The 16,526-nt window shown below is 45.6% G+C and overlaps 1 protein-coding gene across 13 annotated transcripts in view; it reads right to left on the bottom strand.

Annotated features, from left to right (window-relative positions):
- Positions 1-16,526, bottom strand: part of KTN1 (kinectin 1) — a 119,556-nt gene that overhangs the window by 43,904 nt on the left and 59,126 nt on the right. For all 13 annotated transcript variants that reach the window (XM_089778300.1, XM_089778295.1, XM_089778301.1 and 10 more), the window contains 11 exons: positions 16,008-16,114; positions 13,933-14,065; positions 12,466-12,553; positions 11,709-11,875; positions 11,229-11,297; positions 8,532-8,569; positions 7,883-7,973; positions 5,315-5,383; positions 4,117-4,154; positions 3,891-3,981; positions 690-758 (listed from right to left, as the gene is read on the bottom strand). In XM_089778300.1, coding sequence (XP_089634426.1) covers positions 690-758; positions 3,891-3,981; positions 4,117-4,154; positions 5,315-5,383; positions 7,883-7,973; positions 8,532-8,569; positions 11,229-11,297; positions 11,709-11,875; positions 12,466-12,553; positions 13,933-14,065; positions 16,008-16,114 — 960 coding nt within the window. The remainder of the gene's footprint in view (positions 1-689; positions 759-3,890; positions 3,982-4,116; positions 4,155-5,314; positions 5,384-7,882; positions 7,974-8,531; positions 8,570-11,228; positions 11,298-11,708; positions 11,876-12,465; positions 12,554-13,932; positions 14,066-16,007; positions 16,115-16,526) is intronic.

The following is a 16,526-nucleotide window of genomic DNA, read 5'->3' as shown; positions in this document are numbered from 1 at the left end:
TAAAGTGCCCCATACCAGCTCCCGTCATGGGGCACTGGTCTGTCATCTCACGGATTAGCTCAATCAGGGGAATAAGCCTCATCCATCATAATGAAATGGGACTCCTTCCATGCTATCTACTGCAATAAGCCCCAGCCAGCTGAGCTATTATTATAGTCAACTGTCTGAGAGATCATCAGTGCCACAGGGGAAGGAGAAGCCTGTTCACAGGGAAAAAACAACACTCCCAGGGATTCTGAACCTAGAGGTGTGATCTCTAAGTGGCCCAGGGGCTGTTTGGGCAGGTGGCACGTACAAGGAGAAAGAGTGGTCTCCTATGTTTTGACACATCCTAGTGGGGGAAAAGGTATAGCACAGTTTACCAAGTTATAGTTAACCAATGAGATTGGCTTGTCAACTGCTTGGGCAACCTGTTCCCAGGCTTTTGACTCAATATTGGCTTCCTGAGGATCTCTGTTGGAGTCTTTATATCCAGCAACTTAACTCCAAGCTGCTGCGCATCCATCAGGTTAGGGTCACAAGGGACCTTCCATCTTGCGAGAGTGAAGCCAGAGATCCAAAAGCAATAGGAAAAGCAGTTGAGTTTTCAACTAGCTCGCCTAGGGACCCTGGTTCAAAAGTAGGTCTCTTTGAAACCAAACCCAGCAACCCCGGCTATTTAATAAGACATCTGTAAATATCGACTGTACCTGGTCAGACAAGCGAGCTTGCAGCTTTTGAACTTCCAACTGCAAAGCTTCGTTTTGCTCCTTAAGATTCTGGAAAGTGACAGCAAGCCATCAGTTCAGAGCTACATCTCCAAGTTACTTTGTTTTCTATCATCAACCATGTAACAAATCGCAAGCAAAGACAGCGGCTTCTTCCACAGAAATTCAGCAGCACAGTCACAAGGCTGCACAGAGAGTTGCTTTTCCCTTTTTCTTAGACTTTTGGCCCCAGAAAGTCAAGAGAAAGAGTCCTCATCCCCAGGCAGGGGATCAGACTGTATCCAGTATATGACAGAGAAATCTAGTCTATCCTCCTTCAGTAAACCACTTAACTATGTCAAGCTAGTGCTTGAGGACTGGATTTTACAAAATGCTCACTGTGTGCAGCATAGGTTCAAATATCACTTGCCAGGATACCCAAGAACGTGTACGAACACAGCAAAAAACATGTTTGCGGGGTACTGCACTCTCCAGATGTAGAATTGGATGCCTACAAGACGGCAAGTAATCCTTCTGTGGGTCCTTCTTCTGCCTTTGAGAATCACTCATGGTGACAAAGCAGTTTTTCTATAGAGTGCAGGAGAAACAGAACCCCATCTTCACTGGCAAACCAAGATAATTAAACAGAGTGCCACTCTAGATTGCTATTTTTGGAACAACACTGTCTTCTAATGAACACATTTTTCTCCCCACCAGTTACACAAATAATTGCAGAGAGTTTTCACCTCTCCAAGAAACAGGCACCAACGCAGGGTACGTCTAGACTGCATGGCTCTTTGGGGATACTGGAAGTATCCCGAAATAGCAATGCCGCGTCTTTAAAAGTGCCTGCTATTTCCCAAAATAGCAGGCATGCTATTCCAGCATCTCTGTAACCTCGTTCCACAAGGGCTAGGGGATTTGTTGGAGTAGCGCCTCATTCTGAAATCTGGCACTGTGTAAATTTGCATAGCTTAATCTGACAGAAGGGTGCGGTTTAGACAGACCCTTAGTACTGTTTGGGATGCACACCTTCATCTGACACTGAAAAGCAGAACAGCAAAGATGTTTCTTTACACACTCTGGAGATAACAATGAATTTAGGATCCATGGGTTCAATGCATGCTTATCTTCTGTTCTGAAAGCATCAACACTGTAGCTGGACCCTTACTGATCAGTTTCTATGCACTTAAGTCCATTTTACAGCTATTTGTCTACATGTGTCAGAGAAGGCAGGAAATACAGTTACTCATCATGCAGTCTTTTTTAATCTACATTTAGCTCTATCAGCACAGATTTTTAGATCCTGGCTTCCATTGCTTTTACCAATGATTTTCAGAATCCTTAAAAGCATGCTAAGCACTTAATACAAAACACATGGTTTCTACCCCAAAGCTTTACAAAGCAATTTAGACAGGAAAATAGTATAACGAAGATAGACAACAAAGGCTGTGATTGGAGCTATGTGTTTTGGGGTTTTTTTTGGGGGGGAGGGGGCAAAACAGAGACATTTCACAAAATTTGTGTTTATTTCACCGAATCGTACGTGGTGAAAAAAAGCTGGAGACGTCACGCACTTCAACTGGATTCCAAAAGACTTTCAAAAAAATTAAACGTGTTTTAAATCATTTATAATCTAAAGATCAGAGATTCACACAAATAGTTATGATTGAGAGGTTACTCATCCCATTTTTGTCTTTCCTTTCTGACACAAAAGGGCTACCACTCCCGGCATTGCTACAGCTTTTATGGCAGGAGTAGTCTATTTTGTATCAAGGGGCAAAATTTCTTCATCAAGGAATAGTCAAGGTCTAAATTCCAGAGGGGGAAAAAAACTGTAATGATAAGTAAATAAAAACATTTTGTGGTCTGTTGAAAGGTATCTGGCAGTTCTCATTTGGATTGTGGTCTGCCCACTGAATACTCTTGCTTTATGGGTTACACTAGGGCCATGTCTTCATTTGCTCAGCCAGAGATTGATCTTCTGGTGTTTGATTTAGCAGGTCTAGTCAAGACCCGCTCAACTAAACACTGAGGGCTGCCTCAGTTGGCACCGGTACACTCCTACTCCCCGCAAGGAGTAAGGGAAGCTGAAAGGAGTGTTTGCTCCCATTGGACTCCCTCCCTCTGTGAAGACGGCACCAAGCTCAATTTAAGGTAAGCTGACTCCAGCTATGTATTTTATGTAGCTGGAATTGTGTATCTTAAGCCAACCTTAAGGTTGTCTCAACTCGCAGTAGAGCCAGTCTTCTTTGGGAAGAGACACAGAATTGCTATCCCATTTGTGCTGAAGGAAATACCATTAGAAAGCAAAAATCCAAGCTCTGCATGGCAAGCAGGCCTTGCTTTATATTGGGTCTACATTCATTGGACAGGTTTCATTATTTGCTTTGTAAACAGTTCGCTGCTGTGCATACAGAAATGCTCTGCATAAAGAAATTCAAAGTTGGCAGAGCTATACCTGTTAATCAATGGCCTACCCACAATATAACAGATGAGAAGTTCTAAGTGAAAACCAAAAATCAGATCTTTTAACCTGTATTTAGATTTTAAGAAAAAGTTGTAATCGAATCAACACCACCACAGCAATCCAAGCCACGTACACACGAACAGGGGGGGAGGGGGGGGGAGAGAGATACGTTTCAAGTACAAATTCAAAAAAGCCTGTAATGATTATTTCTGAACATGCTGCCCTTTTTCAGAAGCTGTGTTAACTATTTAGAGGCATTAATCTTCACAGCTGCAACTAGTACATTTAAATGGATTTTAACATGGATATACTCAGTTGTGTAGCTTGCTGATACTACAGCAACCTCCAGAAAGGATGCCAACAATATCACATAGAATTCTAGGGCTGGAAGAGACCTCAGTAGGTCATCAAATCCAGCCCCCTGCCCAAAGCACGGCCAATCCCAACTAAATCAACCCAGCCAGGGCTTTGTCAAGCTGAGACTTAAAAATGTCTAGGGATGGAGATTCCACCACTTCCCAAGGTAACCCATTCCAGTGCTTCACCACCCTCTTAGTGGGATAGTTTTTCCTAATATCCAACCTAGACCTCCCCCGCATATTTCTCTTTACAATCTTAACTGTTGAAAATACATAGTCCCGCTCCACAAATCAGAGTAGTTGTTTACACTGGTCAGAATCTTTCAGATATTTAGGAAATGTTACAAATCAGCTAACCACATAAGAGTACAGTACCTTAAAATCTTCCCTTGTGTTTGAAATCTGGGCAAGCTGTTCTCGTAGCTTCTCTTCAAGTGCTCTTATTTTGTCATCTTTCATATGAACACTGAGACAGTAAATAACACAGTTAAAATGCTTCCCCTTTCTTACAAAAAGCATCAATTCAATGAACAAAGGTATAAACAAAGACCTACAAAAATTGTTTACCAAATGCTGGTTGGATTTATTTTATTTAATCTACCTTTTCTGCATCCTCTCCAGTTCATGTGCAGCAGCAGCCTAGATAGAAAGAGGATTAGCACAGTCTTAACATATTACATCATAAGACTCAATCAGCCTCAGATTCCCCAATATTTCAAGCTGGAATCATGTCAGTTTTGCTGGTTCTTTCACTTTATTAGTGTCCAGCATAATTGAAGGAATAACATTCTCTTCATTCATTTTTAAAGGCTGCAAACTTGCATCTTCACATTATATGGTTAACAATTGGCACTCTGCATCAGTGCTCTCAGATATCTAGCATTCTTCTGATGAGGAAAAAGGGCTTTCAACTATTTTAAACACTTGGCCACTGGACTGAAATGCCAAGGGCCAGAATTTTAGCATTGCCCCAGGAAAGATTGAGCATATCTGATTATTTTATATAGTTGTCAAGAATGAACATGCAATCATAGTATCTGAATTCACAATTGTGAACATGGAGTCCTGGAGGAATAGGTTTGAAAATTTAAATGAATCCATATGAAAAATAAATTAAAATGGTTTACTCCACTAATTGGGATGTTAAATAACCAGACTTTTAAAAAAATCCCTTAGTGGTTCAATTTCAAATTTTATCTCTAATTAGCCCAAATCTGTAGCCCTCATATTTTTACTCTCCCTCAAGAAGCATTTCATTGGTATTGGTGGGGGTACTCTCAAAGGGTATGTCTACACCACCACCCTAGTTCGAACTAGGGTGGTTAATGTAGTCATTCGAAGTTGCAAATGAAGCCCGGGATTTAAATATCCCGGGCTTCATTTGCATCTTGCTGGGCGCCGCCATTTTTAAATCCCCGTTAGTGCGAACTCCGTGCCCGCGGCTACACGTGGCACGGAGTAGGTAGTTCGAATTAGGCTAATTCGAACTACCGTTACTCCTTGTGTGTAACGATAGTTCGAATTAGAAAGCCTAATTCGAACTACCTACTCCGTGCCTCGTGTAGCCGTGGGCACAGAGTTTGCACTAACGGGGATTTAAAAATGGCGGCGCCTGGCATGATGCAAATGAAGCCCGGGATATTTAAATCCCGGGCTTCATTTGCAACTTCGAATGACTACATTAACCACCCTAGTTCGAACTAGGGTGGTAGTGTAGACATACCCAGAGAAAGGTACCGATCTGGTATGTACGTGGCAGAATCTGGCACTTAATGAATTAACAAAATGATTATTTTTACCTGTTCATTTGTCAGAGCCTGTAACTTTTGCATCTCTGCTTTTAGGGAAAAATTCACATTCTGTACAAGCTACAGAGAAAAAGAAAAATTAATTTCATTTTTTAAGACATTATTTCAATCTTTCCATATTCTCCAGTGTAAGTATGACATTCAACTTTTTGCTAAGAGCCTAACATTAACACGAAGATAACCCCCAACTTCCTTGTAGGGCAGCCAACATTCTAACGTCTGAAAACGGGATCTCCTGAGGCTCCACCTCATTTCCTGCCGAGGCTCCACCCCACACATTCTGCTCCCTCCCCTCCTCCATCGCTCACTGGTCTCTACCACTCAGCTCCAGCCTGAGGTGCTCCAAAGGACCCACAAGCCCCAGGGAGGGCTAGGGTTACCAAGTAGTCTTTTAAAAAAAAAAATACCAGACACTTGATCGGGAGAGGGTGGGAGAAAAAGGGACTGGCTGGGAGGGGAGTGGGGCTGGCCAGGAGGAAGGGGGGGAGGAGGGGAGGTCAGGGGAGGGGTGGCCAGTGGGGAGGGGAGGGTTGGAGGCAGTGGGACTGGCCGGAGGTGGTTGGGGGGAGGAGAGAAGCGAATCGGCTAGTGGGGAGTGGGACTGGCCCAGGCACGTGCAGATTCCAGGGCGCTGCCCGTACCGCACACAATCCCGGCGAAGCGAGTCCGGCTGCGGCTCCACCACGCGCTTGGCCAGCGCTCAGAAGCAGGGACAGAGTTTCCCCTCCTCCTCACACGCAACCAGAGGCTCCCAGCACCAATCACGCCCCACCCCACAGCCACTCCCCCCACCAGGCTTCCGTCAGGCGCCACACTGGAAAACCAGCAAATACTAGACATTGCACGTCCGGTATTTTCTAATTTTTTAACAGGACAGAGGGCCTGTCCGGTAGAATACCAGACACCTGGCAACCCTCGGCAAGGCAGGTCAGAAAAGCGCTGCAGCTGCATGGCAGCCATCAGGCAGCATGGACGCAGCCTCCCAACTCCCCGAGCAGCCTGCCCAGCAGCTCACTCAAGCCCTTCCTGCCCTGGAGCTACCTGAGAACGTGACTGGGGGAAGTGCCGACTTGGGCAGGGAGCTCACATTCCTTTCCTCCCAGAGCTCCATTCCCACTGAGAGCCCCTCACCCTGCTCACTGTGACACCCTACAGCCTGAGCTCTCTCCAGGCCACCGTAGCCAGACACTCCCTCTTTGAACTGACTTTCCAGTCAAAAGCCAGACACCTGGCAACCCTACTTCCTTGAAATTCATCAGCTTGTGTAACCCACATGCCTAGCAGGGAGATGGGGGCTGATGAGATCTCCTGGGATAGGCTAAGACTGGGTTGGAGCTGGGTCACTATTGCAAGGCAGATGCATAATTAACACACTGCATCCAGAAGTTCTGGACGTGGGTGTGGTAGTTTTGGGGATGCTCCCACAGGTTCCCTGTTGGTGGGGTCAGACTCCACGAGAACAAGTAGCCAGGGTAAGTGCTTTGCAAGAGGCCACGTACTAAGTGGGAGACGCTGGGCTATAGGAGCAGGAAGCAGGCTGTTTCCCCAACACCTCAAGCATTTTGCAATAGGGCGCTTTTTTTAGTTTAAAGTATTTCCTTAAACTGAGTGGCTGGTTGGTACTTCGTTAGCTGATTAGCGATTTCAGAAGAAGAGTCTAAAACTTGGAGGTTTCTACAACCAAGTGGAGAAAAGATGTTGCAGAGCTTTTGATTCAGCAAGCTGTATAGACTTCAGAGGCCAAAGACCCTACATTAGACTCAGCCTAAACTTTTGGGAGCTCTGAGTTTCTTTTCACGGTATTCTGTGGGGCTGGATCTGTTTACATTTAATTTGTTTTTATTTGCATTTATGTGCAACTGTGAAGATAATCCAAGGGGGTTAAGAAGTATTTATGTTGTACAAATTAAACTACAGTTATTATGTTTCTTTATCACAAGATTTTATGAAGTTAATACTTAAGACAAGTTCATTCCTTTTGTTCTTTCTGGACTTGATCGTGCAGAGGTTGAACTTGCTCAGTCTTTACTGAGCATCCTCAATGACTAAATTCCGGGTCCCCAGGGGAGTTACTTTTAGACACATGGGACACGTCTACACTATGAAGAAGAGCAACGCTGCCACGGTCAATCTTCATGCTATATCACACCCTAGGGGTGTCCCTTTACTCCTGCTCCTCATGAAGAACAAGGGAAGCCAACGGAAACATTAGCTCCCATTGGCCTCCCGCTGCGTGGACAGCGCAGAAATGCGATGCAAGATCCATCAACTCCAGCTGCACAATTAATATAGCTGGAGTCACGCATTTTACTTCGACCTTCCACTGTGGTGTAGACAAGGCCTAGGAGAAGGGCAATAAGCTAAACTCTAGCCCATCCAAAACCCAGTCCCAGGGAAAGATCTATGCAAGCAGACTCCTATGCCCACAGGAACATCAATGAAGGCAATGGGGGGAGGGGGATGCAAGATGCTGGTTTTGTGGCTTTCAGTTCACAAAGCTTCTGTAGTGAGCTTGCTCATTAGTCATTCAGTTTCCTTCACCATGGGGTTTTCCTATACCTTGAGCTCCTCCTCCTTGCTGGTTAGACTGGCATGTTCATTGACTAACGAGTCCTCCACCTGCTTTATCTGTTTGTCCTTTTCTGCAATTCTGTACAAAGAAGAGATGGCGAGTCATTTGCAACAAGACCTTTCAGACAGAAACGCACGTACAGTGTTAAGCTACACTTAAAGAATATGCTGGCCCCCAAAATCAAGCCTGCTAGAATTATTCCTGTTGGCAGAGTGTTTTGGATATGAAGAGATTTTTGTCTTTGTTTTACTGCTTGCCAATAGTTTACAAGACATGCAGGAAGCCTGGAGCATCACAGCACCCTGCCCCCCGCAGTAGGACACCTCCAGGAGCTCTGCTTCTGAGGCTGTCCTAGCATTCTCATGGCCCTGCACAAAACACTGGGCCATACACTTCAGGAGGGGCAGCACTCACTCCTGCCCGGCGCACACAGCCACACACTATGTTCTCCAAGTCCGGAGCAAGGAGAGGAAATTCACGGGAAGAAATTTCACAGCTTCCAAGAGGGAAAGTAAAAAGCTGGAGTGACAGCATTTCCTTCACAAATCCCTCTCGTAGGTGCCAAGCGTGAATTCAGAGTTTCTGCATACGGAGCTGGCAACACCTCCATAAACATACAGGAGAAGGGATGCTTACACTTTCTGCAGTTCTTCTGCCAGGACGGAAGCAGAGCTCTGCAAAGAACAAAAAATAGAGTGTAAAGCAATGACTAAAAAGTCCTTTTCTAAGCGGAGACAAAAATAACATTGGCTGGACATTCTGGGTGTCTGGCTGGTGAGTCTTGCCCACATGCTCAGGGTTTAGCTGATCGCCATATTTGGGGTCGGGAAGGAATTTTCCTCCAGGGTAGATTGGCAGAGGCCCTGGAGGTTTTTCGCCTTCCTCTGTAGCATGGGGTACAGATCACAGCCGGAGGAGTCTCTGCATCTTGGGGTCTTCAAAGTATTTGAAGGCTTCAATATCTGAGATATAGGTGAGAGGAGTATTCTAGGAGGGGGTGGGTGAGATTCTGTGGCCTGCACTGTGCAGGGGGTCGGACTAGATGATCATAATGGTCCCTTCTGACCTTAAAGTCTATGAGTCTATGTATGAAACGGGCACAGGCCAATATCCAATGTTTCCTGGCCAAAGAACAGCAACATGAGTTTATACCATTTCAAAGTCACCGCCCACACTGGTCTGAGCGCCAATTGGCAGGCAATATGGACCTGTAACCGCGAGAGTTCTCGTACAGTGTTGTACCTCAATACTGTAGAGCAGTGTTTCCCAAATGGGGTTCTGGGGAACCCTGGGGTACTGCAAAGTGAAACTCAGGGTTCCAGGAGAAAATTCTACTCCCATGCCCCCTGCACAGCCCATAGGCAGCTCCCATTGGAGCTGTGGCAGCAGGGACAGGCTTCTGGGGGTGTGCCTCTCTGGCCGCTCCACTACCCACTGCAGCTGCCCCACCACCGCAAAACCCCCTCCTCGCCCCACAGGAATGCCCGTCCCGTGGGGCCTCTGGTGCCACGCAGCCTCCCTCCTCCTCGTGTGCAAGTGGCGGCTTGTTACAGCAGTCACTGCTGCCGGGACGGGAGGGGTGGCTGGGTCCAAGGTGCCAAGTAACCGCTCCCGGACCTCGGCATTTTTAAACTGCCGTCTGCGCCCCGTTAGGGGCAGCGCAAAACTCGGCTGAGGCTCTGCCCGCCCCCCCTCCCACCTAAGGGCACACTTGGGCTCTATCTCCCGCTCCCACTGGGGCTGCACCACCCCATCCCCCGTGCACTGCTGCTCTCTCCCCCTACACCTCTAGCCACCCTGCTGGGGAAGCAACAGAGTCTGGTGTGGCAGGGAAAGTCAAGGTTTACACACACACCCCCACCCACCCACCCACCCACACCCAACCAGCAGGAAGCCTGACCTGGCGCTGCAGCTGCACTGAGATCCCCACGGCATGGGGGGGGCGGTGCGGGGGGGGGGGGGGAGGGAGGAGACTGATCTCCATCTCCTGCCCCCCTGCTGAGGGAACAAGAGCCTACTGCTTGGAGTGCCAAGCCAGGCAAGCAACCCCCCTTGTGCCTAGACCCCACACTCAAATCCCTCACTCACTCCCCTCCTCCCACCAAGACCCCACACTCCCAGCTTGCTCCGACACCCTGCTCCATATGGGAGACTGTTCTTAGGGGTTCCGCGAAATTCTTTAGAGTTTAAAAGGGCTCCGTGGCCAAATAGAATTGGGAAACCCTGCTGTAGAGAGTCTTCTCTTCCAGTGGGCTCCCCCCCATACAAAATCCTCACACGCGGAGAAATACTGCCATCTGCCCTCAACACACCAGCCGTGGTTTCCCCCGCTCATAGTAACTGGCAGAGAACATTAGGAGGGAGACTGCAATCAAAGCGAGCCAACAGCTCTCCGGTTATCTCCCAAGCAACCTCAGCACAAGCCATTCCAGATGTTTACACAAGTCCCCACTTAGTCCACACTGAGGGAGACCCTGCTCTCCCTCAAAATCACAAGGCAAATCCGTCACCTCCCCACCACTCCGGAATTCATGAAAGAACAATTTGTTGTTTACAATTTGTCGTTGACAGGGAGGGTAATTAACCATTGGAGCACCCTACCAAGGGTTGTGGAGGATTTTTAAGTCAATATTGGATATTTTTCTAAAAGAGGTTCTAGTTCAAAAGGCAGTTATTCCCGAGAAACCCTATGGCCCGTGTTATCCAGGAAGTAAGGCTAGATGCTCCCTCTGGTCTCTGCTGGTTTTAGATTTTATGATGGGATAGCAAATGTGTCCATGCAGGATTCACAGGCAAGGATCTCGGAATCTCTACACTTGTTCCATTTGTGCCTGCATTAAAGCACACAAAGTTCAAGTGGGCTTTTCTAAGAAAGCGGATTTCTACAGCTGGTTGTGTAGAGTCAGCTTGTTAGTCAGTGCAACCCAGAAGCCAGGAAGTTTCTGGATGTGACTGGAGTCTCCAATGAAGCTCTGAAATCTGACACACGGTGTTTAGCTACACTGTGCAAAAAAAAAAAAAAGATGTGAAAGCAGAGCAAGTGCGTTTAAACATGAAAAACTAAATGTTATCGTGAGTCATCTTTTGCCTCTATTGAAAAAGCCATTGGATTGAAGAAATTATACCATCCAACTTAACGTTGTGGACATGATTTTCATGTGAATTACACAATGTATAGTATATTTCATCATGCTCTACTGCCCAAAGAGACATGGCACCTTTCTACATGCAACATTGCATGTCCAGCTGTCAATGCTGCAACCAGCTTTTGAAAAAGCATCAGCCAGTTAAGAGTGCAAGACCAAAGGTAGAGAGTCTTTGGACACGTTGTACCTGGGCTGCCATTTGTGAATGAAACTTCTGCAGCTGAGCTTTCAAAGCCACTTCCTGCTCCATCAGCTCCTTATGGTGCGAGAACACAAAAGGAAAAGCAACTGTAAATAGGCAAGAAGTTTTCTAGCTCTTATTAAAGCTGCATATTAGGGATTTACACTTGCACCACATGGTATGGATAACACGTTTTTTTTTTAATTACAATTATCTTATCGGAAGTCAAGTCAAGAATAGCAAGGAAAACAACACGCTATGTGCCACAAAAGAACATTCCACGCCCTCCCACTCCATACACCCTTGCAGCATAAGCCTGCTTGCTTGAGTCCAATGCGGATGCAACAGAGCATCTTACAGGATGTCAGCTGATCATTGGAACCAAGTGTATTCATTCTTGCATTCAGATCTATTCATTCTTGCATTCAGATCTATTAAAACAAGACTTCATTCAAGCTTTGTGGTGTGGAGACATTAAAGCCGTACCTGCACCTGCAATTGCGCAGAATCCTCGGCAGTCACCCTCTTTTGTTCAGCCTCCATTAACTGCAACATCCTTTGCTCCAGTTGTTGTTTAGACACTATTGTATCTGTCAGTTTGCTGTGCAGGCTCTGGATTTCACTCTCTTTGGCCCCAAGCTTATTCTGCACATCTGCAGCAAAACACCGAGGTTTTAATTAAACAAAGCATTGGGAAAACTGAATAGAAGCTTTTATCTAAGTAAGCACAGGAGTAGTTTCCAACTTAACCCATCAAATGCAGAGTAGTTCTTCACTACGGTAGAGACAGACACCCTGAGATCAACCCACTGCCAGTCGATTTAGCGGGTCTAGTGAAGACCCACCAAATCAACCACAGATCACTCTCCAGTTAACCCCTGAACTCTAGCCCCCACAAGAAAAGTTAGATAAGTAGACAGGAGAGTTTCTCCAATCAACCTCCCATGGTGTAGACTCCACAGTAACTTGACCTAAGGTACGCTGACTCCAGCAACATGAATACCACCTTAGGTCAACTTTCTGTAGTAGTGTAGACATGGGCTTAAAATAATCCATGTCAGAGACACCGCATGGAAACACAATTTTCCTAGGTGTCAGCTGTAGGACCCAGAGAATACATTGAATGAACCACTTCCTTTAAACCTTCTATATAGCTCATAACGTTATTTATCCAATATCTTTTTTGCATGCAAGAAAGGGGAGGAATGGCTATACTGCATAGTATTCAGAAACAATTTCATACCTTGTTGCGCTGCTTCATGTTCTGCTATCCTGTTCCTGAGGTAGACCTGCATTTCTTCCAATCTCCTCTCTGCTTCCTGCTGTTGGACCTTCACATTGAGAGTGGGAGTTGGAAGAGAGGAAAATACTGAGCTATTTAACAGAGTGCATCTCTACTTTCTTGGCCATGTCTACACTTAAAAGGCTACATCAGTAGCTACACTCAATACAGCAACAGGAGTTCTTCATTACTGTAACTAATCCAACTCCTCAAGAAGGGGTAGCTAGGCTGTTAGAAGAATTTTCCCATCAACCTAGAGCTGTCTACACCAGGAGTTAGGTTGACACAGCTCAGGGGTTGATGGGAAAATCTCTCAGGGGTGCAGATTTTTCAAATCCCTGAGAAACACACCAACAGTGAGGCAAGTTTATAGTGTGCACCATCCATAGTGATGTTCCTATTGTCTCAATCCAATATAAGGTAGGATATGTCCCTCCCTTGCACATACAGCAAAGGCAAACATCCAGCACTCAGACCTCACCCTAGACCCATCTGGTCTATTTCAACAGCTTTGTATCCCAAACTCTGAACTGAATTCCAAGCCACAGCTCATTAGTAGACAGGTTTCTACAACAGAGGGAAAGGTCACTCATTAAGTTCAGGAAGCAGTGTCCGAATTCAAAAGTGCCAGAACTTGGGTAAATCTGCATTTCCTATCCAAAATTTGGACACCACTTCTCCAGCAACAGAGATTCATGGGTTCTTTCCGTGCAAATTGATTTTCTTTTAGTAACAAGTTTTCTACCAGCATACTCGCTTTGAAATTTTTAGCTTTCTTTTTACAGAATTTGTTTTTAAATATATGTCCACATAGGAAGAAAAGTGCCCACTGGTCTATCAAAGAGAAGGAATGGGAGAAAGACACATTCTAGGTCAGTAAAACTAGCTTAACTCATTTAGCAGCTATAGCATGTTGTTTCTATATTTGATATGACAGACAGATTTGAATAAATTATTCCAATCACAAAAACAAAAGGACACTTACATAATTTGCAAGTCATATGGGGGAAATGCTTCCTATATAAGTTACTACAGGATACTATTCCATTCACCATTTGACAGTTCAAATACATTCAGAGAGTTAAGTTACCCAAATTTATTTTAGAAGGCAGCAATTGTCTGCAGAAGTATTGTTACATAGCAGTGTCCATAATCACCAAAGTCCAAAATGTTCAAAGTTGATCTAGAAAGGAAGCATCAAATTCTGGCCTGCTATTTTCTGTCAATTGTAATTACCCATTTTTATCAGACAGAGAAAGACTGAATACAGAACTAATACCTACAGGCAATAGCTACTTTAACAAGATTTCCTCTCAAATTTCTCATAGACCCTAAAATATCAAGAGGCAGATGTCCCCCACTCAAAGAATTATAGGCTCTGCTAAGGGCATAGTGTAACTGCAGAGGAGTAAAGGAAACAGAAGTCACCTTTAGCTGACCAATTGTTTGCTCTGCATTCTTCTTTTGGAGCTCTTCCTGTTGCAATTTATTATTCTTCTCTGTCAGTTCATTCACAAGTCTAGCACAATCTTGACGCAATTTGTTCAGTTCACTAGACTGCCTAAAAAAATAACAATGACTGGTTTTTCATGATGTGAGCGGCAACTGCTTAAGATTACAAGGATCGAGTCAATGAAACATCAGCACACATTCAAATGCCAAGTCAAAAGTGTACTTCTAGAAGCAGTCTTTAATACGCATTTATTCTCATGGGATAACAGAAGTACTTCGAATTTCAGAATATGTCCAGCAACTGTGTGAGAGACTCAAACCACGTCAACTGCAGAGACATGTCTGGGTGCCCCCAAACACAAAGCCCTGATGGGGGGGAAGGATAGCTCAGTGGTTTGAGCATTAGCCTGCTAAACCCAGGCTTGTGAATTCAATTCTTGAGGAGGCCATTTAGAGATGTGGGGCAAATCTGTCAGGGATGGTACTTAGCCCCGCCATGAGGGTACGGGACTTGACTCAATGACCGCTCAAGGCCCCTTCCAGTTCAATGAGATAGGTACAGTAATTCCTCATTTAACACAATAGATGTGTTTCAGAAAACGATCATGTTAAGTGAAAACATGTTATTCGGGGTCAATTTTTCCCATTGAAAAGGTGGGGGTTGCATTTCAAGCGGTGGTGTCTGTTGGGACCGGGACATAAGGTTGGAGGAGAAAGGGGACTGGGTTACAGCAGGGAGGGGAGAGGTTTGGGTCTGGGGAAGGGAAGGAGAGGGGAGGGGGATTGGGTTGGAAGTATGCCCCTGTGACAGGTCTGCTGGGACCCGCACTGCGTCCAGCAAGGAAACCCAAACTTAACAAGCCACACTAACCTTACACTGAAATAGGGATGTTAAATATCAGTCAATTGAATAGCTGAGTAACCTCACGAATTCTCATTGGTTAGCTGACTATTCTATAGTCCCCTGGGGCAGGGCCGGCAGCCAATGAGCTCAGGTTCCATTCCCGAGGAGCCCCCTGCCACCTCGCACTGCTGCTTCTGTATCAGAGGCAGCAGTGCGGGGTGGCAGGCGGGAGCTAGTCCGCAAAGTGAACCAGTTTAACATACAGCTCCCCTTGTGGACCGGCTGCCTGTTGCCCTGTACTGCTGCCTCTGATAAAGAGGCAGCAGCACAGGGTGGCAGCAATCCCTGTCTGAGGGGGTCTGAGCTCCCAGACCTGGTGTGAGCTGAAACTGAGCCAGGCTGCCTGCCCGCCTGGCTCTTAATACACTTTACATGTGAAGCCACAGTGCGGGTAGTCCTGGACCAAGAGTGAGCCATGACTCAGCCAGCCTGCAGCTAAATGTAGTGGCAAGTGTTTGTGTGTGTAGGGGGAGGGGTAAATGCATGCCATCTATAGCATTAACCTAGAAGTTTTTGCTTATCGGTTAATCGATTACACTATTACATCCCTACACCGAAGCCAACCAACTCAGTACAGCACCAAGTACAGGCAGCGGGCATTCCTAGCTTCTTGGGATCAGCAGCCTGTTCACAGGCCATTAAGGTCAGAGAAGGGGGTATTGTTGTACTATAGACAACACCACACAAGCAGATAAAGAAAGATGAACAGCAGCTGCAGTTATCACTTGACCTGAGCTAGACTCTTGTAAGGATGATCAGTGATTTATGACAATGATAGTCAGAAATAAATAGACTTTCCAGGTGCCCAACTTTAAAAGAGGTCTGCTATGCAGAAGGTCTCACACCCCCTCCTACTGAAAAACCTACAGGGTCTTAGATTGAGACAACCAAAGCCAACAGCTACTCGAAGATCTTGGCCTAGGGGCCCAACTCATTAAGTGTCAGAACATGCATCCTAAGAATATAGATCTATACCAGTGCTCTAAAGACACTGCTATGAAAACAGGGTCAGCAGCACACACCACTCATTAGCAGAATAGCTAGAAGTGGCCAGGAGAACTAACCTCAGGGAAAGCCTCATTAGGTTTGAAAAAACAAAAACAAAAAAAAACCCCATGGCTCAGAGGCACTGAACTCCTGAACATACTTGCTTTCCATTTGATTGGTAGAAGTACTGACAGCATCTCTCAAGATACCATTCTCTTGCTTCAGATGGCCTATCTCAGCTTCCATCTGCTCGCGAAGTTGCTGGAACTGAAACAAACACCACAAATTATTTTTTAAAACTCTGAGGAACAGAAGTCAACAGCTGTGTCAGACACTGCTACTGTCCTGTAATAGAAACTTACAATGGTCTACGATCGAGAAAATAAGTGTGGAAGGCGCTTCGATTTTGTAGTCCATAAGTGATTTTGCAGTCCAAACACGTATGTACACCAATCAACGGCATATTGATATTTTAGGCTCGCACAGTTGTATAAGGCAAATGTGTCCTTGATACAAGAGTGTTTCCACTTATGTGCACATGCCACAGTTTTCCAATGCAGCATTAAATCTAGTAGTGGTTGTAGTAAGATGGAGACCAAACTGACGTCCACGTAGCACAGGCCTGGCTAACAATGGTCAAGACCTTGCTAATAGAAAGTAAAGCTAAGCTCTGAGCAAG

Source organism: Pelodiscus sinensis, chromosome 5 (genome assembly GCF_052426305.1).
Source record: "Pelodiscus sinensis isolate ZL-2025 chromosome 5, ASM5242630v1, whole genome shotgun sequence".
NCBI classification, from domain to species: Eukaryota; Metazoa; Chordata; order Testudines; family Trionychidae; genus Pelodiscus; species Pelodiscus sinensis.
This window is presented reverse-complemented; position numbering and strand designations above follow the sequence as displayed.